The following is a 25413-nucleotide window of genomic DNA, read 5'->3' as shown; positions in this document are numbered from 1 at the left end:
TTTAATTTAATTAATTTATTTTATCTTAAAAACTAAAACTTTTTACAGTCATAGTAATTTATTTACATAATATACTCCATGATAATAAATTCTTGGTTATAAACAAATGTGCTCAATTAGGAAAAACTATTCAGTATCTAAGAATTTTTATTGAATTTTTCTGTTCCAATTTTTTCATATTTTAACTTTGCAATGTTATGATGCAATTAACAATTATAACCATGATTATTATTGATTATCATTATAAATAATGTACTGCGGTTTCCTAAGTTATTCCTAATTCATGGTAAATTAGCGAGCAGGATAAGAAAGGCGACACTAAACCCGAGTTGCCTCGATCGCGGTAACGAAACCGCAGAATCCTTGCCAATGGTTACATATAATCAACCGCGAATTATATCATGGTGAAGACTCTGAGCTAACTATAATGACGGCTGTTAGATTTATTAGTAACATTCAGGGATGTACATTGAATATCATACACAAATTAAAATTTTTTGTATTTTATTTTCACGTTGCATGTATAAAGTACATAGGTAATTGACTTTACACAAATAGTTATTTATATTAACCACACACTTTGAATGTCACGTTCCTCCTACATAAATCTTAATAGCTTACAGCTTACAAATCGAAAACCAGCTTAACCCTTTCGCCTCGGCGAATTTTCAATTCGGGTGGAATAAGTCGTTCTTCTCGAGACGAAAATATATTACGTTGGGACGCGGAGCCGCAGCACGCCAGCGATTAGAGCTGTACTTGCGGGTGATAATAAATCTGTGAGTCTCCTCTCTTTTTCCGCAGCATGTAATGCCGAGATGCATACAGGGACCTGCTGTACGTCGCACATAGCTTACGGCTACGGTTACAGGTAGTCGGCTAGGTTCGTACGCGTACGGTACGCGTCGACGTGTGTAAAAGTGCGTCCGCGATCGGTTAACGACAACGGTTGCAGTGTTCGTATTCGCTGCGGGTTATCGCGCATAGAAAGAGTTACGATCCACCCGTGGCTTTCTTCGCCGTAATTAATATATTTGAAAAGCTAACATTTTTATCAACAATACTTATAAGATAGACAGGTCATAACTTTCTAGTTCGATGTAAAGTCCTGGCCCGACGAAGTCTCTTTGAACATCCTTACCAGAAGAGCTGCTACCGTGAAACGCGCGATCCTCACCTGTTTCGCCACCTGCATGTATCCATCATCGAATAACCGTGGCGAACCGTGTACGTAGGTCGTGTATTCGTGACGTAGTACGATGATGATGCCGCAAAATGCTCGCGGATGATGAGCGACGAGTGTGCATAGGGGGAGACCGTGGTATGCCCCGGGGATAATGACCGAGTAGGATAATTCTTAATCCTTGGGGGGGACGAATATTCCTGGCCGACGTGCGTAAGAACGATTTACGATTCGTCGGAAAATGATTTTACTGACTGAGGTAAAACACTCGGGGGCAATTGACTTGCTCGGAAATTGCGTAAGGACAGGTACGGCGATTTTGTTTGAGTCATCAGGTTTATCGCGTGATGGGAAAAATATCTTTGAAACTTTGACAATATTATCAGAGTTCAATTGGAACAATTATGAATTTATAATTATATGAAAAATAAGTTACAAAATTAACATTAAAGTAAATTAAAATTAACATAAAATTTGTTTGTGACAAGAGTCACTGTAATTAAGAAAAAAAAATTAAGAACATCGGGAGAAAGAGTATATTAAGAGATAATAAAGTTGTAAAAAGTAATTTTACTAAAAAAAAATTGTTTAATACAAAAATGCTATGTAAATTAGTGTAAAGGGAGATTGTCATTGTAGAAGCCTGTGCTCATAAATTCTAGGATTAATAAAAGTTAAAACAGAAGCAAAGGTAAACACTCATCTCTCAAATAGCACTAAGAACGGTTCTCGTTTGTGCAGTAGGGACGTGTGAAGTCGAGACTATGATAGGAAAATGCTAGAAACGATAATCGAGTGCGTCGCGAAGGATCCCGCATCATCGAGACAGATAATTCCGTACTGGTACTTTTAACTCCCTACTGTGTAAACTCGCGTAAATACGTTCATTGCAATCGTCCTACACACGCATACACGTGCTGCAATAATCGCCTGCATTTGTAATCGTCTCGCTTCCGCCATTAGCGCCGAGTACTTTACAGCAGCCGAGTTCGCTTTCAGAGTCCGCATGAACAAGTCGAGCACTGTCATCTACGGCACCGTGGCACACACAAGCACTCCAAGCCGTTAAAAGACCGTGACCACCCAAGGGAAAGAGAGAGAAAGAGCCGATGTTTTTTCTTTTCCATTTTGTCACGCGTTTCCTGGTGCAGCAATTACGTGCAAGAGCAACGACAACTGTCTTCAGAAGCTTTCGAGCGCGTTTTTAAACGCCACGATGTTCTTACACGCGATAGGCTAGATTTATGGCATCGGTTTTCCATCGTCAGGCGCCCGTCTGCAAACAAGAGTCTTGCGGAAAATAATTCCCCTCAATTTCCATCATCAATTGTTCTTGCCATGATGCATTTTCACTAACACCAAATCAAATATATTTCTCGAAGCCTTACGTTAAAGATTCAGCGATAAAAAATTCTAAATTCTTGATTTTAATTTACATTTTATTTTGATTTACAACTAAAAACATTCTTACATTTAAATTAGTTATACAATATATCGAAGTATTTCAATGTTACAAAAATAGTTTATAATGCGTTTGATTTTTAGCGATTATAATATTTTTTTACGGCAATCTCCCTTTATATTTTTGAGGTCAGCTATATTAATCGTAAATTCAATCAGTGATGTTGCATGCAAATGAAATCGCACCTGTGTCTTACGGTCAGATATTCACATTGAATCCCGATAATTGCGACATACTTTTGCGAGATACTTTCGCTCGTAATCGAGACCAATTATCCCGATTATCAGCCCGCGCGGGTTATCGTCGCGCCTCGGCGATCACACTCGTCATGGCATCGTGTATTCGTCGCGGGTATCGATACGTGCGCTCACGCAGGAGGATCAAAGATGCCCGGCACGTAATTGATGCTCGCCGACGTCTCACGAATGTTACCGCGGTCAATTATAACCGACGCGCGTTGACGAACCCTCGGCAATATTATCCGAGGTCTCGAGCGAGCAAACTTGGAGTCAAGAGATCCGCTTAAATGAGCTTCCGCCTGAACCCTCTCTCTTTCGCGCGCGTGACCGATATTCGTAATTAAATCCTATCTCTTATCTCGCTTTCCCCCCCCCTCCTCCCGCTTGATAATTATCCCGAGAGTTAAGTTCTTGAGAACTTGATGTCTCTCCGTTTTGGGATTTTCATAAGAATCGCACCGGTATCGTTTATCCGCGACAACTATTATCAATCGAGATTCCAAAAGTGGACTCTGCAATGCATCGAGTACAACGTGCATTTATCATCGTGTGCGTTTACAGCGAGGCGACGTTACTTTATCAACGACAACGCGACGCCACGTGCTTGTTCGACGGGGACGACAATTAAGACTATCGAATGTATCGCTGAATTCTTCGAAGAGCGAACGGGAGCAGCGTACAACGATAAATGGAAGAGAGCGCATATTTACCAAAAAAAAGAAAAAAAGGGGGATAAAAGGAAACTTATTTCGCTATAAGTAGATTTATAAATTTAATCTAGTTCGCGCTGTCTTTTCTTTCGAAATTGTCGTCGTCGTCAAGAGCGCCCGAACTTTAACTGAAAATTCGTCGTTAGGAATGTCTAGTATTTAGCTGAAATTGAAGAACGTTAGTTAAAATTAATTGGGAGATTTAACTTTAGTTTTAAAACATATCAATTGCGTCGAGATCATGCCGATTGTTTTCGTGTACTCTCACATAAATCACGGCAGCCATGGCCATTTGTAACGCGTTCAAAAATCCATTGATTTTAATAGAGATATTGGAGCGAACAATTCCAAGCCTGCACCTTGATATTGAAAGTTGTTCAAGCTGTTATAACTGTTGTTGAAAAATTGTTCATTGTGTTGTAACTCTGGAGGTAAGGCTTCGTCCCACACAGTCTTTAGTAACCAAAGTTCTTGTAGGATAGTCTTTGCTCATATCAAACCTAGTGATATGAATCGTAACGGATCATACAATTTTGCAATGTCGGAAGCTATTGTCCTTTTCGTAAATTTAATTGTAGATGGTGTTTTCCATTATTTCTTGTTAGTAAGGTTCGACTGGTTGCAAATAAATGTAAGTTTACGCAATGGATGTCCGCCTGGAATGATGTGCACTTATATGTAATTGTCCAATTATCGTTGGTTGAGCCTGTAAATTTTTCGCAGATTAATTAGTTGCTTCTTCGACTGGAGTGTCAACAGAATGTTTTGAAAACGCTTTGCCATGAATGGAGGTGTGGTGTTTCCTCCCGCATTTCTGACATCGTCTGATGTTAGTACATTTATTAATTGCATGAGGAGCAAGACAATTAAAACATCGCCGATGCTTCACAATGATGTCTCGACGCTGTTGAACAGTTTCTGATTGATATTGCTCGCACTTTGCTAGATAGTGAGAAGCTCCACATAATGGGCACTTAGAATAACTTGATTTTTTACAAGAGTTTGTGGAATGCCCTTTATCCGATCCAGAAGTCGAAGCAAACAACTCAATATTTTCCAAAACTCGTGCCCTTTCAAAGAGAAACTCTTTCAGTTCTGAGAAGGTTGGATAGATTGTCGTTAATCCGAGCTTCATCTCCCAGGCCATACGTGATTCCGAATCGAGTAATTTTTCCAGAAGATGCACAAATAAAATATCCCATTCATCTACAGGGCAGTTTAGCTTACGGAGATAGTCTATGGCACTTAGAAAGATCGTTAGGATATTTCTGAGTTCCTGAGCACTTTCGTTTTTTTGCGACTTTAAATTGATGATTCTGTCTAGTTGCGCTCTTATCAAAAGTCGCCTGTTATCGTACTTTGATAATAATAAAGACCATGCAACCGAAAAATTGTCATGTGTGACAGTTAAATAGCAAATCGAACGAGCTGCTTCTCCAGTTAAACATGTTTTTAAATAATACATTTTTTCGGCATTAGATAAGTCTTTGTTATCTCGAATTAAATAAACAAAGTCTTCATAAAATGATGGCCATGACTGGTAATCTCCAGAAAAACTTGGCAGCTTGATTTCAGGTAAGGCAATGCAAAGCCTCGATGAAGTGGATGTTTCGTGATCGGTGAGCGAAGAATCAGAATGTAGTGCCATCACGTCTAATTCTTTTCGATAGGCGAGCAGCTTGGCATGAGAATACACATAGAAGGTGTGGCAGCGTTCATAAACGTGTTCCCTAAAATAGGAATGCTTGCTTAATGTATAATTCACAGACAAACGTAGGTTTTCATGCTACTCCAGGATATCGATCATGTAATTTTTCTCCTAAGGCGGAAATGTGAAAAGTGAAAAGTTTCAAGTTACTGTCAATTTCTATTCAACACCAATAGAAAGAGATAGTTACATAAAACTTTTCACTTTTCACGTTTCCGCCCTAAGAAAAAAGTTACATGATCGGTGCCCAGGAATAAACTCCAATTTTGTTCAAGCAAATTTATGCAAACATCTATTAATTAATTGACGGTTTTTATATGGAGCATCCATATTATCAAAATCCGCAGTTTTCAGATTGAATCAGCTTATTTGCAGAGCGATCCTTACTTTTACTTGCGTCCTTGTGAAGTTTCTTTTTTGTGCGATCCGGCTCGGAGGACCATTAAATGTATAAAATTCAATCTAATTCGCACTCAGTCTTTTCTTTCGAGATCGTTGTCGTCGCCAAGAGCTTCCAAATTTTAGTTGAAAATTCGTTGTTAAGAAAGTCCAATATTTAGCTGAAATTGAAAAACATTAGTTAGAATTAATCGGAGGATTTAAATATACAAAAAATTTTATTCTCGGGTATTTATAAAAAAACAAATCTAATTGGTATGATAATTAACTGTATAAAACTTGCGTTACGTCAAAACTCTGTCACCTTATGGCGCTTAAGGGGATGCTGAACTGCTCCTCAAACCTGACCGGGTCGATAATATAAAATCATTCATGCACATTGTTTATGAGATTTCATATATATTTTTTTTATAGATTTGAAAATTCTTTTCTGGAATTAAAGTACACTTATTAGTATCAATTTGTGAATTGGATTTTGTATCGAGAAGTAAAAAAAATATTTTTGCATGTTACTCTACTTATCGAGTTCTTCCGAATCCTCGCTCACACATATATACGAGATTTTCATAGGCAGAAATCTATTATACTAAAGCGTCTAGGCTTATTTCCAAAAGCACAGAATTGTTCTTTCTTGTAATGCAATATGCTTGTTTTGTACATACAATGTTTAAAACTTTTATACGCAGTAAATGTTTTCACGAGTAGATGACAAAACTAATTTTTTAATTTTTGTTTTTTAAACAATAACTAAGCCGGGTCGTAACGATTTTTTAGAATAACCGACAAAAAATTTTAAAATTGTTGGCTTCTGGCGTAGACTCGTAACAAAATGTGCCTGATGTAAATATTTTAGACCTTGCACGTATAAACCTGGGCCCAAGTAGAGCGAACATTTAAGAACAATACTACGTTTTCAGATTGAGCGTAGGCGTTCTAATAAAAAAGTTTAATGAGTACGAAAATTTTATGCCTGAAAAGAGCAATCTAAAAAAATTTTTTTTTAATTCTTAGTATAAAATTTAATTTATAAGTTAATGTTCGGGAAACTGAAAGAATAATTGAAATTGCTGGAGTGAACTGTATTTGTTACGTATCTGATATCGAGATCGAGTGACACAATGGCAGGTCAGGCGAAAGAAAGCCACGTGGAAATTCAAAAGGAAAAATTATCGTTTATTGTTTCAATCAATAATTTTGTACTATAATTAATATTAAATTCTTGGACTACTAATGTCGTTATTATGAGCGTAGAATATTACGGTTAAAGATGTGAATTAATAATACGATAACAACAATTGGGGATAGATTCAAATTAAAAAAGAAATTACACATTCGATAAGTCAATTAAAAATTATATAGAAGTAGAATTAAGCGGAATTGATTTAATCGTTAATTATTTATCAATTTTTGCAAGTAAGACAAGTTGTGGAACTATTCCGAATGTTGCACATTTAAAATAATTAGAAAAAGAACAACAATCGCCACGTGCTTCCACGCGGTCGCGTTATCGTAAAAAATGCAATATGGCGTCTGGGAACGCTCCCCTTTCCACTCTCGTCTAATTTTTCCTTGTTGCATTTTCATCGTGGAGATTCTCTGCATTCTGAACAGCTAATATTAATACATAAACTTTAATTCCAGAAAAGGATTTTTAAATCTATAAAAATACATATAAAATTTTGTTAATGATATGCACGAATGACTCTACATTACCGACCTCGATCAAGTTTGACGAGCAGTTTAGCATCTCCTTAATAAAATCGAATTTTGATAAAATACCTTACAGCATGAATAAAGAGTTGAACTGTAGCTCTATTACCTTACGGCTTAGTAAAAGAGTCGAGTTGTGACTCTACCACGGCTTTGTACAAGAGTCGAATTAAGAACTATCACGTTATCGCACATTGGTGATGTTCGATAATAAATCCGTCACCTTTCTCGAAATGTTGAGTGAGTCGCAATTCAATCTCAATCATTTTACGGCATACAAATGAAGAGTGAAATTAAGATTTTCTCCCTCACCTTGTGGCACGATAGCAATTATCTTTGTCTAGTGGCTGCCTCGATTAGCGCAAAATGATAGGGGAAACAATGGCGGATCCACGTGGCCTGCACGATCGAGTCATTACGGGAATCGATGATGACCATAGTCAGTGATGCACACAATTCTCCGATGCGCCCAATACGCCCCTACGTCACCCCCTTTTGGCAATTGCAGCCGTTGTCCTCGGTATCACTCGCGTTCGAAAGGAATTTGCCAGAAGTCCGTACAGCGGACAACACGATGTGCCGAAACAAGCTATCGACCAGAGAAAGAGAAATAGCGTGTGTCGTATTTACCTTACGGCGAGTCCCCAGTCCGACTAATGTAAGCAAGTCGACTATCTCTTTGTCCTTCCGAATTGAATCACCTCGGATTCTCAGATGTATACACACGCGATTAGTAACAAAAACAAGCGCGTAGCGACGTGCACACCGCCACCTGCGTCTCAGAGCATCGGCTGCTAGCGGCAGGCGCGCCATACAGTGTGGCTCTTTGGACAAAAATCGCTCGACAGTTCAATTAACCAAATTCGATAAATTTTTTTTTAATTCATGTTAGATAATCCATTATAACGAGGCACTATGGAAATTTATATCTAACTTTAGAAATGAACTGAAATAGTCCAATCAAATTAGTTGAAACAAAAGTCAAAATTTGAACTAATTGTAAGTGGCACTTAATCTATCTACTATTCTACTGTATCGCATTAAAAGATGCGATACAGTAGATAGCTAATATATTAGATATTATCCAAAACTTTACACTATAACGGGACATTTTGCGAGTCATTGTTCGACCGGGTCGCGATGAAAAATCAGCGTGATTTAAACGCCGCATTGACATCGGAGCTGCCATCGGCTGCTATTCGCTGACGTTCAAACCGAATACGGCCGTGATATATCATGATACAGTGCACGCTGCGCGTATCTCCACTGCTTCCATCTCCATTACAAATTAGTCGGTCGCGGTACAAAGGCGGCGCGAGCGATTCGAGAGAGGGATTCTTGGGTATACGCACAGATACACTCGCGTGCCCGTATAGGTGGACGTTTAAGCCGATGGTTATGGGAAATTGATGATCGACGCGGATTTACAGAGGACGCGATCGAGGAATAGAAGTTCGCGAAGATTGATGCACGCATCTATAAACGCCTTTGGATCTAGGATGAACTCGGTTGGATAAACCGTGACCCGTGAAAGCGATGCTATCAAGTTTAAAGGTTCCTAAACTCTTCAACTCGTTATGCATTGTCCATTGATTCAGAAATTCTCGCATTATCCAAAATTCATCCATTTTTCTGAATGTACTTTATTAAAACATTATTTTTTATTTTTTACTTTACAGCGTATTTAATTTCGCGATTTACAAGATGATGCCACAAATAGACATTTTGATTAATTCTTTATTAGAATTTTACTACAATAGCGAGATACTCTTCTCTGTAGAATTCAAAGCCGCGCCAAAACAATGAAATTGCCAGAAATGTTTTATAAACGCTTTTGTCTTCTCAAACTTTCCCCACTGTGATAATTATTTTGCTTGAGCGCGCAATTATTCTTTGATCATTAAAGTCGACGCCACGGTTAAACTGAAGTTTCGAGTAGCAGGTAATAGCTTGTAAAAGGCCTGCGATTAAAAGTGATCTGGCGTTACTTTTGATGAACACCGATCTACCGTAATTACTTCTGAAACGTGCACGACGTGGAAAGTATCTTCGGCCGGCCGATTGAGAACCAATTCTCAGCCATAAGCGCACCTTCGTAACCCCCGTTTAGCTTTCTTTTTTGTTACTTTCTGCGCGCGAGTAACTACTTAATAAGCGTAAAAATTTAAGTAAATATGCACTCGAAGGTCTTCTCGCAGATCACATTACGAAACATTAAGGCGATCAGTCATAGTCAATCTTGACCACTCGAGCCTTCTTCATTAGTGTCAATGTTATTGAAGATTGTGGACATGAGACTTTCATACGGTATAGTCACTTAAGATCGATTGCACTCTAATCTCTTTGAGTAAATAGGATTATTAATTTAGAAGTAGACAACGAGCTGTTTAATCAAAATTAATTAATTAACAAATTTTTTAATTAACGAAATTGAATTATATGATGGAAAATTCTACTTTTTTGAAAATATTTTTTTATTATTGAATATTTGTTATATTTTTACTTATAAAAATTAGATTTTTAAATATATGAAAATATAAAATGCCATTTTTGATGGAATATATGCATAAATATTTTACAGAAAGACTTTTGATCTACAAAATGTCTCTAATTTCCTTTTACATTATTCATGTATAAACGTATTAGGTGAGAAAGGTTAATGATCATTTCACGATACGGCTGTAATTATCATATTTTCACATAATGGTAATCGCTTTTGTTTCAATAGAAAATATTCATGGGAATTGACGTTTAATACGTAGTCTTTTGTTTGTACATGTTTACCTGTACACATTATCATTCAATGCAAATGACAATGCGCGATGGTTCTGTTCTTTATGTCATTATTGAAGAAATTCTCGCGCCCGTAGTGAGATAAATGAGATGCGAAAACGAAGAAGTATGCGGATGATGCTCGCAAAATGATAACAAAAAAAAAGCAACATGCTTTCTCTATAATATCGTTTCTCGGGCGTCCCGTGCATCCAAAGTCATTTTCTGTCGTCGTACGTTCCCCGCCGTTCGTCCAATTACATACAGTTAAACGGAATGACAGCACACTACGTCGTCTTACGAACGAGATTTCGGGAGCGAAACAAGATGAGAGGAGTCGAGGGTGTTGAGTCAGCGTGGCTGGCCATTAAGTTTGCACCGCGAAAAGATGTGACCGCCATCGATCAAAATGAATCGCTCGCGAGATCCAAGTCAGCGGACAGTATCGCCAAACTTCATCGTGTTAACTTCATAAACGAGGACCGTGTACCATAAGTGGTTCCCGGAATAATTTACGAGTGCGTCCCTTTTCGACCGTGTTCGGCTGTCGACGCATAACGATGAATAAATGCTGCGGCAACGGCGCTTACCGAATTGTTACCTCTCTTTTTAGTTAATCGCGCGCGAGGTAGAGAAAAAGTCACGTGGATGAAGGATAATATCAAATAATTAACAATATTTATATAACTTAAATATTTAATAAAAAGATAAATTGCACATGTAATCTTAATATTATAAAACAATTTTTAAAATATATTTCTGTGCCAAATTATGTAAAAAATATTTTTGAATTACTCGTGATTTATGATATGATCGAGCAGAAAGAAAAAGATCCATGGAGAATCGGGTTAAAAGTACCGGTTGAAAGTAGCTGGCACATTCAAAGATAAAAGATAAAGTTCATATATTCTTGATACAAGGGTCGACATTTTCAAATAAATCATTAAGAACATTTTCTGCTTTATTTTTCTTTACATTTATTTTACTTGAACGATGCCGTCTCTTTACCCGTTTGTGTCGACGCGTTGTAAACCAAGCCGACACCCTTGAGCTCTGAAACATTCGCACGCACACATTCAAAAGATTTATTGTAATGAAAAGAGCGAATGATAGATCGCGGTTATCTGTAATACTGTATTCATCGCAGAAGTATTTGCTGATACGCATATGCACGCATATAATGTATGCAGGTACTATCCTTTCACACACATACACACACATAAGTGTTGAAAATACATGTGTAAATCAAAATTGGAGTGGAAACAAAGAATTAATTTAAATCTGTAATTTGAATTTTTCCAACAAAACCTTGGCAGAAGAATTTCAATAAAATTTCATTAAAAATTGTCTACCAGGGGAATAATTTAATAATAAAAATGATATACACATATTTAATTTACTATTAATGTAGTTTTATTAATGTAGATCTTGATTTAAATTGTCTTATTATTTTGTTTGGATCTATTCGATATATCATCTCATTTACCTATGCAAATGTTACTAGTCGGTATGGCATATTTGATCGTTATATAATCTTAATTATATAAAAAATAATTATAGCGACAGCTTCATAGTAGTTATATATAAATCTTTTATTTAACCACTATTAGCAAAAAATTGTAATTAGTTTGTCAACGCGAGGCCGGTTGAATTTCTGTGTCCTTTTTCCCCTGCCCTATGTACCTTCACTCTTATAATTAATATATTCAGATATGTGTTAATAGAATTGCTCTTTTATATAAATTGTGCATAAAATATACGTGAATGCATGTGGATTTACTTTATATAATTTTATTCTATTAATTTATATAAATTTCTTTATAATTACTTTATTTAAGATAATAATGTAAAAAAAATATTGTCATTACTTTCAAGAATTTATTTCTTTTACATGTACAGCAAATATTATGTGATCTATATAGAAAAAAGGAGGGTAGTATTTAACAAAGTGATGATGAAAGTACAGAATGACATAACAGTTGTAAAAAATTGTCAGATGTATTATAGTTCAAACTTTAAGATTATTTTTTAGCTTATAAAAATTGACATAAATTTACGTTTAAAAAATTAATAATATAAAATGTAAGTTTATATTCAAATTTAAGAAAAGATGTTTGCCTTTTTTTTATTATTATTTAAAGCTCTTCTTTACTCATTCTAGTTGTGCGTTCCAGTACATTCTCATTAAAATTTATCGAATTCCAGAATTCTTTTTCTCCAAAATTAGTACAACTTTCCATGTTAATCTTATCAGGACTAGCTATATGTAAATAATGAAATTCTTTCTTCAAAGGATCTAATTTTGGCCATTCCACATTGCCTACTTTCGGAATCCTAAAAAATTAGAAAAATCAATACTGTGGTATTTCGTGAGTGTATACTCAATACTATGTATGCAATATGTAAATATTTTACGCTTACCCCTCTGTGGCAAACAATACCCAAAAATTGATTAACTGTTTCTGCATATCACGATCCTTTTGCGTTGTTGTTGGATCTACATATGGAGTATCTAACACGTAGAATACGTCGTCAGAGTGAGCAACTCCTAAATAAAATAAAATAAAATAAAATTTTGAATTTTAGAAACTATTAAAAAAAAAAATATATATATATATATATATATATATATATATATATATATATATTATATACACCAATGTCTAAAATAAAATACCAATGTTTAAAATAAAATCAAATATAAGTATTCATATATATATAAATACTTATATTTGATTTTATTTTAAACATTGGCATTTTTCAGACTTACCATAATTTTCAGTGGTACTGCTTAAAACATCGCTCAAACTGTGCGCTCCTCTATAACTGAAATAATAGAACCAGACTGGACTTTGATTTGCTTTGGCTTGCATTCGCGCAGATTTCTCGCCAGGGACCACGAAAAAACGATCACTTGTCATTTGTATAAGTTCTTTCGTACTGTGTCGATCTATCGGTTTTGTACCAAAGTAATGTTTTTTAATAAGACGAGCAATCTCGACGTGTTTGTCTTTGGGAATAGTATAATTAAAATCAAGGAAGTGCGGTGCGAGGTCATCCCAATTGTCGTTCAACAGTTTCAGATTTTCATCGTTGTTGATAAACTCTATGATAAAGTATTTATACTAAATGGGTTAAGGAAAAAAACAGTTTTCTTATTATTCTCCGCGTTATCTTACCAGCTACAGGATAAAGGCCTTCTTCACTCGTTATTCCCGTAATCCAGGGTACATCCTGAACATTTCCGCTATTTATGATTTCAACAGGCGTTTTATCAATGAAAGGTGCTTCAGTGCCAAATCTCTCTACCACCGGACCAAAAGGGGCGAAGGGAGTCTTTAAGAACGGCTAAAATTAAAGTATTAATCAATTTTTTTCCTATTTACATTTGCGCGCGAATATCATGTTTATTGTTCTTGTTTTAAGACAAGATAAAGGAAGAAGTGTCTCACCATAAATTCACTTGAAGCCTGGACAATCGCGCGAGCTGGACGATATCTCATGCAACGTATCATATCTCTGGAGGTAGTTGTTGGGCATCCCATCAAAGCACTTAGTTTTTTGGCTTTTTCTAAAGAATTCTCAGTTTGTGCCGCACAAGTAAGCGCTGTACCACTAAACGATATGCCGTCTATAATATAAAAAAATTGTGACATAGTAGTTTAATATAATCGAGGACTTAATCTTTGTATGAAATTTGATCGTCTTATAAAAATACTTTGAAAGAGGCCCGCGCTGAGTTGCGATAAATAATGATAATGCACGCTTGCACCGCCAGCACTTAAACCAACTAAGGTCACTTTCTGCGGGTCGCCACCGAACCATTCGATGTTCTCCGATACCCAACGAAGTGCCATACTTTGATCTTTCAGACCCATGTTACCAGGAAGTACTTCATCTTCCGTACTAAGAAAACCTAATAATTTTTAAAAATTAAGAACACGAGATGATCAAAACAAAGTTGAATATTTATTCTAAAACTACAACGTTAAATTAAGTTTTATCTCTATTAAACTTTGACTAACTTAACTTTAATACTAAAAATATTATTTTGAGTAAGATAATACTCTTATATTGCTATTGATAAATTTGCAATTGCTTGCAATTTTCTCATATCTCTCAAAAAATTAAGTAAAAATAATTGTTGAAAAGTATTCAAATATGCATTTTAAAGAGGAGAAATAAAACAATAAAAATTTGTATTATTTTTATGATACATTTTTCTTAAATTAGATAAATTATTTGTTCTTAATATTTAGCTTATACGCTATAATAAAGTAATTTGATACGTTAGTATAAAAACACTATCGGACAAAAATTATGAGCAAAATAATTTCAATGTGGGTTTTCTAAACTTTAAAATGTTTTAATTAGTAGAATGATTTTTTGTAATAACAAAATTTTTTGTGTTAAAATTTATTTTTATAAAATGTTTATTTAATTTTAAAATTAATTTATAGATAAAAGAAAAAAAAAAGAAAACAATTATTATGATTCTGAATTTGTATGATTAAAAATGTTAATGTTTTTTTTATTTAATTTTTATATGAGATACAAAAGTCTCAATCAATACAGCACAACATCTTTCAGAAAGCTTTTTGAATCATGTTTCCAGAATTTAACAGTAACATATGTACATTTATTTAATACAAATGTTACTTACCCATTGGTCCCAATCGATAGTTAAATGTGACAAGTATAACATCGTAATCCATTAGATATTTAGCACCAAATAACATGCCGCTACCAAATTGGAATGCTCCGCTATGAATCCAAAATAATACTGGCATTCGAGTTCCATTTCTCTCTTTTTCCCTTACTGGTACGTAAACATTTAAGTACAGACAATCTTCAGCACCTACAACCTTTTCCGAAGTTGCTGGTAGTGGTATATGATCATATTGAATACACGCAGAACTGAATTTTGTAGCCGGTAATTCACCTATCCATGCCGGCATTGGCTGCGGAGGCTACAAAAATAAAACAAAGAAAAATTTCAACTAAGATATTTTGGGCAAATATTCTTATGATAGAAATATTTTATGAAAATTTAGTTTCTAAATAATGAAAGATAATTATTTTTGTAAATCTTATTTTTTGTAAAGCTATTAGTAACTGCATTGTAGAAATCTACTTCCGTTTGTTATGTAAAAAGTGTTATTTAAAAAAGTATATCTTTGAAAATATTTATGTCAATTATTAATTCGACTTCAAGTGAAAAATTATGATCAAAAAGATATTGAATGTCGAATTGAACGGTTGATTCGATATCTTTTCAATAGAATCATTTTTCATTGGGATTATATGTATATACCTTAAATCGTAATTTCCCAATAGGTGGTAACGCATAAGGGATCCCTTCGTATGCCTCATATTTTCTCCCACTTTGCGAGGTTTTGTAGTAGCCTTTTAGTTTTCCTAATGGTGTTTTAACTCTTGGAACACTTTCATCTGTACCAGCGGCAAAGTTGAAGCAAAGTACAGCGATCAGTAATTTCAGCAGCATGATTTCTAGTTGCTTCTTCTATAGACTATTGCAAACTGACACTTTTGTTGGACTTTAGTTGTTTATTATATCAAGACGCTTTTATTAGACGCATGTAATCTGTATTGATACACACATTAGATAAAATTTATCAAGTCTGATAACATTTCTGATAGGCATATTGCGTCAACGTATAATAACGGTTTTATAAATAGATAAATTTGTTTTGTCAAAATAAAATTTTTTAATAATATTTGTTGAAAATGAGATAAATCTAAATTTAAATAATAAAAGTTATACAATTTAAAAAAGTTTTATTTAAAATTTAACTGTGCTAAATGTAATATTTTGTTGCAATATTAATAAATTATAATTTAATGAAAATAATTATAAACATGGATTAATTATATTTCTAATTGTTTTATACTATACATTACATAAAGTATTTGTATTAATTTTTCATTTAATTATTAAATTATACATATTTTTTAATTTAACTGTACAAATATATCACTAAGATGGCATATTTTATGTTTTTTAATTATACTTATTATGTAATAGACACTATATAGCTGTTATATAATAGACACTATATTCAATTAACGCAATTTTCTTATATTTAAAACAGTCACAATATAAAATATTTTAACATCCTAAAACTTAGAGTTTCAAAATATAAAAACAAATATGAATATCATATATAATATAAATTATAAATATCAGCCGTTTTCTATGTCTTTATTTTTATTTGCTAAAAGTAGTATTCGATTTATACTTTGTTGTCATTTTAAAACACATACTATTTGAATTTAGTTTATCGTTACGTAATCATATTTACGTAGCTACATATATGAACAGGTGATTAAATCAGGATAGTATAGAGAATAGGAGATAAGAAGAGATAAGGAAAGAAAGCAACGGAATTTTTATGAGCAAAAAAGTATATTCTCTCGTTAATTAAAAATCTTTATTTCACACTTCTTCTTTCAATATATGTATATAATCATATCGTAATGTTCATGTTAATACAAGATAACGTTTTGTTTTCTCACGCAAAAGATATAAGAAATATATTACGCTATTCTAAATTAACATCATTGATGAAGTATCATTGATTACAACATGCAGACAATAGGTATTAATTATATCAACATTGTATTTTTTAATTATAATATAAATTTAAATTTATCAGTTCAGCCTTCTTTATAAATATGTTTTTCACAATATGTCATGATATAATATCGCTCGTTACGATGAGGAACTGACAGCAAGGTTTATCATTCAATCGTTACTCCTTTTAACGACTGCTCTTTGATATATTTGGAAACATAAATATTAGAAGAAGACTTCAATTAATTGATTCACCTATCGTTTAATATGTATAAATCATAAATTTTTTGTACATTGCTTATCAACAAATTTGCACACGCAAAAATTATTGTAGTGTCACCACATATTATCCTATATAAAGAAAAAAGACAAAAAAGAAAAAATGTCATGTGAATTCCAGATTTACGCATAAGTAGCCGAAGTGCGACATATGTTATTTTGTACTTTGTCGTAAAAACAAGCGTTAAAAATTTCGCATGTATACTGACAATGAGAAAAATTTAATAATTGCTATTAAATGTTAAGTGAAATAATACCAAATAAAGATTCATAATTAATAATTAATATTATATTGAATGTATTAACTATTTGATAAATTCTAAAATAATGTTATTATTAAATGTAATTTAATAATATTTGCTAAATATTTGGAAAATTTTTTTTTGTTATATTTTGTTATAATCGAATACTTTATTGGCATTATTTTACTTAAACTCTTCTTTCCGCTTACGAAAAATAGAAGAGTTCTCTAGGAATCTTTGTTTGCCGATAATCATGCGCGATATTGACGCAGCGTTCCCGAGACTTGCGATTTCATTTCTTCACACCCGCGAATTTTTCTCTCAATTTTAATGACGTCGAAAGTAAATTTCTACGGAATAGATATTTTTCCTTTCGAACAGTTTATTAGCGTTCTTGGAGAACTTTCACACAATTATGAATGTTGACGGTGTTGTTCGATTTGTGTCATTAGAATGTCGACTGTGAATAGGTACGATTTCGATCTTGATTAGACATAGATTATTGTGTGGTAGGGATTCGAATAGAGTCGCTGCTTTGTCATGGACGACTACAAATCTTCAACGAACATGTATCCCGTAACGTGCGCTCTACAAAAAAAAAAATAAAATACTAACAAGGGAACCTCGCGAACTCGAAAATACAGATTTTAATGAAATTTGGAAATATAGAGGGGGTGAATACATGAATTTAGAAATTTTTTGTTGGTGCCCAAAAACGGTTTGAAGGGGTGAAACCACCCTTCAAAGTTGACACGATTTTTGCGGTTTTTCGATATATCTCGTAAATTAAACAAAATATAAAAAAATGTTTCATACGAAAGTTTTACAGTATAAATACAGTTATTTAACTAATTATAATTATTTAATTTTTTTTTTATCGAAAAATGAATAGCACAGTTAAATGAAGGTATTTATGTTGTAAAACTTTTGTATGAAACATTTTTTAATATTTTGTGTAGTATTGTAAAAATTCGATATTTTCTGCAATTGTCAGCCTATTGCAGAAAATAATTTTTACAATGCTCTGTGTATTGTAAAAATTTGATAGTTTTTGCAATTGTCAGCCTATTGCAGAAACTTAGTTTTTACAATACTCTGTGTATTGTAAAAACTCGATATTTTATGCAATCATCAGCTTATTGCAGAAATTTCTAAATTCATGTCTTCACTCCTTCTACATTTATGCCAAGTTTCATTAAAATCTGAATTTTCAAGTTCGCGAGGTTCCCTTGTAAGTAGCAAAGTGTGCGGAATGCACCGCATAATTTTTTTACGTTAAAAGAAAAGCATCGCGAGGAAACAAATTTAATTTTAAACTTAAGGAATTTACATTTTGAGATATCAACCATCGACTTTAAGACACTCCGTATATTGCACATTTTATTTCATATACCTCCCGCCGTTCTCTCGTTCCTTGTAAAAGAAAATCGAAGAAATAAAAAAAAAAAATAATCGCGCGTGCAAGAGAGAGAAGGCAGTTCAGTTCGCGAAATTTATTGCCTTGTTACACGGAAGCCGGCCGGCGCACAGCGATTCGCTCCGATGTTCGTCGACGCGAAAATGCGATCGTCTCACTGGCTACGGCGAAACGGCACCGCGGCGAAGATCACCGCGGCAGATATCGACAATCACCGCCGGTGATCGATGGAGTCGCGCGAGAATTGGCTTATCCGAAACGATCGGAGCGGAGGAGAGGGATCCCGATCTGAAGTTCATTGCCACCGATTTCCATCGTCCGGCCCCGCGCGCGGCGATACGATCGTTAAATATTACGTTCCCGCTCATTTGCATGCTTACGCGTATACGTGCACTAAGGGCGCAATCGCCGACGATGCATTATAATTTAGCGCGCGAGCATAAGCCTCGATGATGACCGGCCGACCGTTGTATACAGAGACGGGTAGGTCTTGCGGACTCGCGTGCGTGATTGAATAAACAGTGCTCAACCTTTCGCACACGTTCGGGGCCGATTGTTGCACACGTAGGCGGTGAGGAGATGTGTTTTTCGTTAACCCGCTTGTCGACCGGCCGCGATCGGAGATGCGATCGCCGATAGAGAAGCGAGATGGTTATGTAGCAGGAAAAAAAGAGCGTAAAAACAAGGCGACGACCTTAATACGGTCTAAGTGCATCGCTTTGCGCTCGAATTTTAATCGCTGCGTGACGAATAATCGTTTCATCTCGCATAATGGAACATGATTTAATCGTTCCAAGAATTAGCCGTGGCATGACGAATTAATTGAAAGCGGGACGAGATTTGGCTTGGACCGAAAGGAAAGTACGCGCTTTCCACGTTCCTTCGCTTTTCTGTTGCGGGTTCTTTTTCTTAAGTAGCCTGTCAAAAATTGTCGAACGGGCTAATAAATATTATTCTTGTCGCCCGTCACCTCCTCCTCCGTGCTCTCTCATGCGCAGGTGTATTTGGACAGTTCTCACGTGTTCTCAGGTGTATTTAAACAGTCCATGTGTACATCTCCGTGTACGCGGTTTACACAGCGCGCCTCGAGACGCGCCGGAAGACGATTTCGTGCGACTCCCAAAGAGGTAGATAGGTAGTTAAGGTAGATGTAGCGATCGTTTGAGCATGGAAACGATTTGTTTGCACCTGTCCTACCGCGAGGAAGATGAGGAAGCCGCGACGCGGGATCTCGCCCGACGAAAATCAAAGCCGAGAAACCAGCCTCGGAGATCTGGCTTCCGAATAGGCGAAGGCTTCTGAAGGGCCTCCTCTCTAACGGTCGCCAATCAAAGTGTCGCGTCTGTTGGGCCGAAGTGTCAAACGGCCGAGGTGTCTAATTCCCAATCTCGCCATATACCACTATTAACAATAAATAAACTTGACACTCTATACGAGTGGCGCGGTGCCATTGAAAAAGTTTTTTTGATGCTTCTTCGCATTCTTCATATCGTAATTTCCATCTAGTAACTTCACAGGTGGCCATCAATCTGTCCTATGAGTCGTAACTTACCGATAGAAGAGATAGTTCTTAGAAGTTTGCAGATGTAAAATTGTTTAAATGCCACGCAGTTGCATTCTTCTCTATAAAAAGATATTGCTTATAAGCGTTGAAAGATGAATTTTTTTATTATTTCACGAAACGTATTAACTTTTATAATTCTCAATTGAAAAAACGAAACGCATTCACTGTACTTTGGACTTTAATTTGCCATCCCGAAAACACACTTTCATTTCCCACGTCGCAGATTCGATTGGAAAGTTGAATGATGTACATACTCAATGGACCATGTGCGATTTTGTTAGGGAGGATCTCTCGAATTGGACGAGAGATGCTGACTTAATTTATATACGTTTAATTTTTCGCCGGAGTTCGTCATCGTGTAGCTCCATTTGTTACATGTATGTCTTCCTTTCAAACTGTATCCGAGATCTACGAAATTTAATTGATAAACATTAATGTGTGTAATTGGATCATAAATCAAATCTACCCTAGCTCTATAATTCAATTGGTTTAAATTCGGCGTTACGATCTGTTTATCGCCACCTCGGTCGAACGCTCGATTTTCGACAAGCTAAATCACAGTAGTGCACTCGTTATTTAAATTACGATCATACTTTCAAATTAATTTAATGAATCACAAACATATGACACGATAAAGCATTATTTATCGCATTCATCTTTGACAGTTGATTCTTTGGAAGATCTCGCAAAGATCATAAAGCTGTGCGAGACAAAAAGTATTGATTTGACGCGGTTTGACCGAGTATAAAGTTGCATAAATGTTATTTATGCATGTTTATCTTGACCGTAGTTTAATTACTTGGGGCCCGTTAATTCTTAGGCGTAGTCGCATTCTTCGATCTTAAATCAATGCAACGTCACGTAATATCATACATAATCTCTCTCTCTTTTCTCAAGAAACATTCAGAATCGGGCGTGCGTTTCTTTCGGGCATTTGGCACAATGTATCGTTTTTCAATCCATTTTCGACGAAACGGGGCGGAAGTGCGTGATCCGATATGCGCTGATTCCAAACGGTGCTGCGAGCCCCGAAGTTGATTTGCGATACGATCGGGCTCGCAAGTGGTATTATTAGTGGATTGTAAAACATTCGAGGCGAGCTCGAAAATCGACGTGCATTGCGAACGAGGCGGTTTTCTCCAGGGTGTTCGGCCGTAAAATATCCGTCCAGATTCGGTAGATTGTAGGTAGGTGCCAAAATGGAGAGGTGTAATAAATTCGGCAAACAGTCTGGTATCTAGTCCGGGATCGATATAACTGCGGGTATCGAGAAAAAAATATTACCCCGTTTGTTAAATCCTCGTGCATTATGTCTGAATATCGTTGCAAATGAAAAGGTTATCTTAATATTGCGCCACGTGCACAATTATTTATTAAAGTTCTCTTCTCGCGATCTTTAAATGAAGAACTCCTCGATATGAGGGGCTATCGCGTGCGGTATTTCACGCGTGCAAATATTAAGGGAAATCTATAATATGCGTAATTTTTGCATATAATTATATTTAGAGGATAATTTAAGAATCGTTGCATAATATGAACAGTTAAACATCGACAAATATTTTGTGCAAGTAATTATTTTCTATACATTTTAAATTAGAAAAAAGTTTCTAAAATTTATTTTTTTACTCTTGTGCCGAAAAAAAAAGATATATTTTTTTTAACAACAAGGTATCAAAGAGTGTGATTAAAAAATTGTTAATATTATCATTATATTAAGAACAGCATCAAGATTTGCATTCGGGATGTTAAATACAACAACGTGAATCGACAGTTCACCTTTCGATGCGGATGCAATTCGCCGATCAAATCTTGAATAAATCAACTCGGGTCATCGGCATCGAAATCGTAATGAAAGTCGACCAAGTAATCTGCGAACTTTCAATGGCGGCTTTGCTTCCTTATTAAAGGGATCGCTCGCGAAAGAAGGGATACTTCTGCTTTTTTCGAGTGCGTGTGCGAGAAATTCGGTGCGAAAACGAGCGGGAATTAACCATTATAAATTTCACGCTGCGTATGCAATTATTAAGAATTATTAAGAATTGAAGAGTGTACTGTTCTCGTTTTTAATATATGTATGTTTTGAAATCGAGAGAAAGTAAGCTGTAAGTTTTTAAACTATAGCACAACCAAATTGAAGCTTTTATTTAAAAAATATACTGTTACTTGATAGCAGTAATAGAATTTGCGTTGCAAATTTACAACATCGAAGAACGTAACTGTATCTTCGTCTTCGGAAATTTGTTGCAAATGTCACGATTTGCATTTTTTTTTATATGTCCTACGATTACTCACGTTGCGACCGATTAATCCACCTGTTTGCTTCTCGAGTGGAGTACATCAAGTACGCACGCGTGCGATTTATCTTTCGACATCACATTGTTCTAACGGTATACGGGATGTAAGATCATTCGGTCGAGCAAAAACTAATCCCTCATGTTTGTCGATCCGTGAATTCATTAACCGTATAATATGTGTACTTATGTCTTATAGAATTATGAATGCGAATCAAGCTGCAACAAATTTCCAAGAAGACATAATAAAACATCTTTAGATTAATATTACAGATTTGAGGATTAATGTGCAAAATTCAGAATTACACCAAAAAATTATCACAATTTTTGGCTGAGATGGAAAATTTGTGTGACACTGGAATGAGACCGAAATAATTTAGAATTATTTTTTCGTCCGTTTTAGAATAATTTCAATAAATAGCCGCCAAAAGAAAGTGGCCATGTCAGTCAATTGAACGAATTCACCATGTATGTCTTCCATAATATCAATGATGAGATTGTATGAGATTAATTATAATGAGCTTGTGCTGAATTTTCGAGTGATTTTTCACTCTACAAAATTAAAAGAATACTTTATATTCAGTCACGTGCAGAGCAATCTCCAAATCGACGCGTGAACTTTAAGTACATAATATCTTGCGAAGTTTATGCGAAAACGTGAGAAAAGACACGACACATTTTTTTCCCTGTCAGTCGCTCGATTTTTTAGTATCCGCGTTATTGGCTGCGATTCTCCGCGGCATCGAGCTTAATAAGGATTTATAAATAACGGTACAGGGCAGTATACCGTGTACGAACTGCACGACGTCTCGCGCAGAAGTATATCTGCCACCAGATGGTTGAGGAGCCTTTGTATCGGGATTTTTAGATTCCCCGCTCGGGCAATACGGCAACCGCGTTGCACCTCATCGGCACCTACTTAATCTCTGTCTCGCGTAATCATCCGCGTATACAGTACACAGTTAATTTCAGATCATCCCGTATGCTGGACGCGCGCTGACCATTTTATTTCGCGACGTGTCGATGCGCCATTTATCGAGTTACTTTGCGATTTTACGCGCGACATAACTCCACGTATCCAGGCGCCATTAATGGGCTTCGTCGGAATCGACAAAAATGCCCAGGCTTTCATCTCGCGCCACTGATAACGAGGAGAATTCTGAAGAAAGGTCACAGCTTTTACCGGTATTATAACAAGAAGTGATTAATTACAGGTTTAATTATAGACCTAAGTATTTTATATTTACTGTACTCGTGTGAAACTTTATAATTCCTTTCTATTTTAATTTTGTATATACCAAATTTGTCTAATTTATCTTGTAATGCATGTTGCGAGTAGATAGTTTGTTTTCTCAAGGCGTTTCTCGCTGCTTTGCAATTCTTTAGGTGCAGATTTCAGTTAACATTGCAAATACAAATTAAGAATATAATAAACAACTTTATTTTGTATTTAAATACAGACATTTTCTATGTAAATTAACCAGTATTGCGGTAGCGGTCATCGGTAAACACCATCGATTGAGAGGAAATCACGAACTGAAGCCCCGGTAAAGAAATTGTAAAACTCTGTCACAGTAAAAGCGCTTAAGCGAGTGATAAAGATGAATTTTATAGCTCCCTATATCTTGGCGCGATACGACTTCACTTGGCCTCCGATCGAAGAGACGCGGTCCTTTATCGCCGTTTAAAAGCTTCATTTACCTTTCCTTTTCTGTCTTCTTTTTCTTTGATAATCGACCAAATCGTAACGCGCGAATAAGAGCGAGGAACGCGAAGACGACCATGGGGGCTGCTGTGACGGTGAAACGACGATCTGATGGGATCGCGAAATTACACGTGTGGAGTCCGTTCATGGCTCCGGGCGAGTCCCATCTTGAAGCAGTAAGCTTCGATTAATCGAAACGCTTTCCTCGAACGCGATCACTTCGCGACGTACGTCGTTTTTTTTTACGTGCTACTGGCAAGGGAATAAGTCTCGCTAAATATTCGCCGCTGACGTGTAAAGTAACGCCATAAGTTCCACGTGAATCGGTTATCGCGAGAGCAATTTTAAGAGACGAGAATTTTTTTTAGAAGGACATCTTCGCAATTTCACAGATTTTGTTTGATTTGACTTTAAAATTGTACACAGACACTCTCATCTAACCGTGTAATAGTCTCTGCGATATCGATAATCGTGTCTACGTTTGTAAAGACTTTCCTGTGGCCTTCTCGGAAAGTTGTTGTGTCTCTCTTCTCTCTGTTTTTTTTTTCTTTTCTTTTTACGTCTATCAAACGCTTGTTAAAGTGCTTTATTGGATGGTAATTTTTTGCTGTTCGCGTCATGTAATCAAATCTATCGAATGGTATCGGCAGATGTCTAGATGAGAAGTCAAGTCAAGCAAGACACGCCATGTCAAATGCGAATTTCTCTTATTTCGACACGTTACGATAAACGCTTTCGAAACTTTAATTATTAATAAATAAATTGTTATAAAGGCAATTTCCTCTTCGATTTTAACCTTTTACATTTGATAAGTGTATAAAACATATCAAATGTTACATGTGATCATTAAGAAACATGACAGTTCTAAATTAACTTAATAATCGCGTTTGATTCTACAATTACGTGAATCAAATTTGTATGTAGTTGTAACATACGTTTTATTACGATTTGTGTGAATCTCTTGCGAACGATTCGGAGAATTCATTGTAATCACTGTCGATCTTGACGTGATCAAAATGAACCTGGACACTTCTTAAAACATATGATCAACTGTCGCAAGATTGATGTTGTAGCCGCAATTTTGTCGTTGCACGCCCACAATTTGTCAGTCGGTTATTCATCGTGAACGTCGGACGT

The 25413-nt window shown here is 35.6% G+C and overlaps 3 protein-coding genes across 6 annotated transcripts in view; 1 reads left to right on the top strand and 2 right to left on the bottom strand.

The window, feature by feature from the left end:
* LOC105830770 overlaps positions 1-25413 on the top strand; it is a 115068-nt gene that overhangs the window by 55105 nt on the left and 34550 nt on the right. The gene's annotated exons all lie outside the window — the stretch shown is intronic.
* LOC105830767 lies at positions 2605-6438 on the bottom strand. Its single transcript, XM_036288778.1, has 3 exons — positions 5971-6438; positions 5690-5862; positions 2605-5324 (listed from the first exon to the last, which is right to left on the bottom strand). Exon 3 carries the CDS (start codon positions 5240-5242, stop codon positions 4319-4321), a length of 924 nt encoding a protein of 307 aa, XP_036144671.1. The 5' UTR covers positions 5243-5324; positions 5690-5862; positions 5971-6438; the 3' UTR covers positions 2605-4318.
* Positions 11652-15869, bottom strand: LOC105830772 (venom carboxylesterase-6). The gene is made up of 8 exons (XM_012670316.3): positions 15498-15869; positions 14847-15153; positions 13902-14099; positions 13636-13814; positions 13363-13531; positions 12954-13289; positions 12605-12731; positions 11652-12517 (listed from the first exon to the last, which is right to left on the bottom strand). The coding sequence occupies exons 1-8, from the start codon at positions 15687-15689 to the stop codon at positions 12319-12321; spliced, it is 1707 nt and encodes a 568-aa protein (XP_012525770.2). The 5' UTR covers positions 15690-15869; the 3' UTR covers positions 11652-12318.

This window comes from Monomorium pharaonis, chromosome 6 (genome assembly GCF_013373865.1).
Source record: "Monomorium pharaonis isolate MP-MQ-018 chromosome 6, ASM1337386v2, whole genome shotgun sequence".
NCBI classification, from domain to species: domain Eukaryota; kingdom Metazoa; phylum Arthropoda; class Insecta; order Hymenoptera; family Formicidae; genus Monomorium; species Monomorium pharaonis.
The sequence above is the reverse complement of the archived record's forward strand: the minus strand, read 5'-3'. Positions and strand labels throughout refer to the sequence as shown.

Bases quoted from the DNA above. Each gene is read 5' to 3' on its own strand.
- LOC105830767 (XM_036288778.1), bottom strand. From the start codon at position 5,242: ATGGCACTACATTCTGATTCTTCGCTCACCGATCACGAAACATCCACT.
- LOC105830772 (XM_012670316.3), bottom strand. From the start codon at position 15,689: ATGCTGCTGAAATTACTGATCGCTGTACTTTGCTTCAACTTTGCCGCT. The intron at 15,154-15,497 runs GTATATACATAT...TTATTTTTGTAG, and splicing joins TTGGGAAATTACGATTTAAG to CCTCCGCAGCCAATGCCGGC. The intron at 12,518-12,604 runs GTAAGCGTAAAA...CTAATTTTTTAG, and splicing joins GTATTGTTTGCCACAGAGGG to GATTCCGAAAGTAGGCAATG.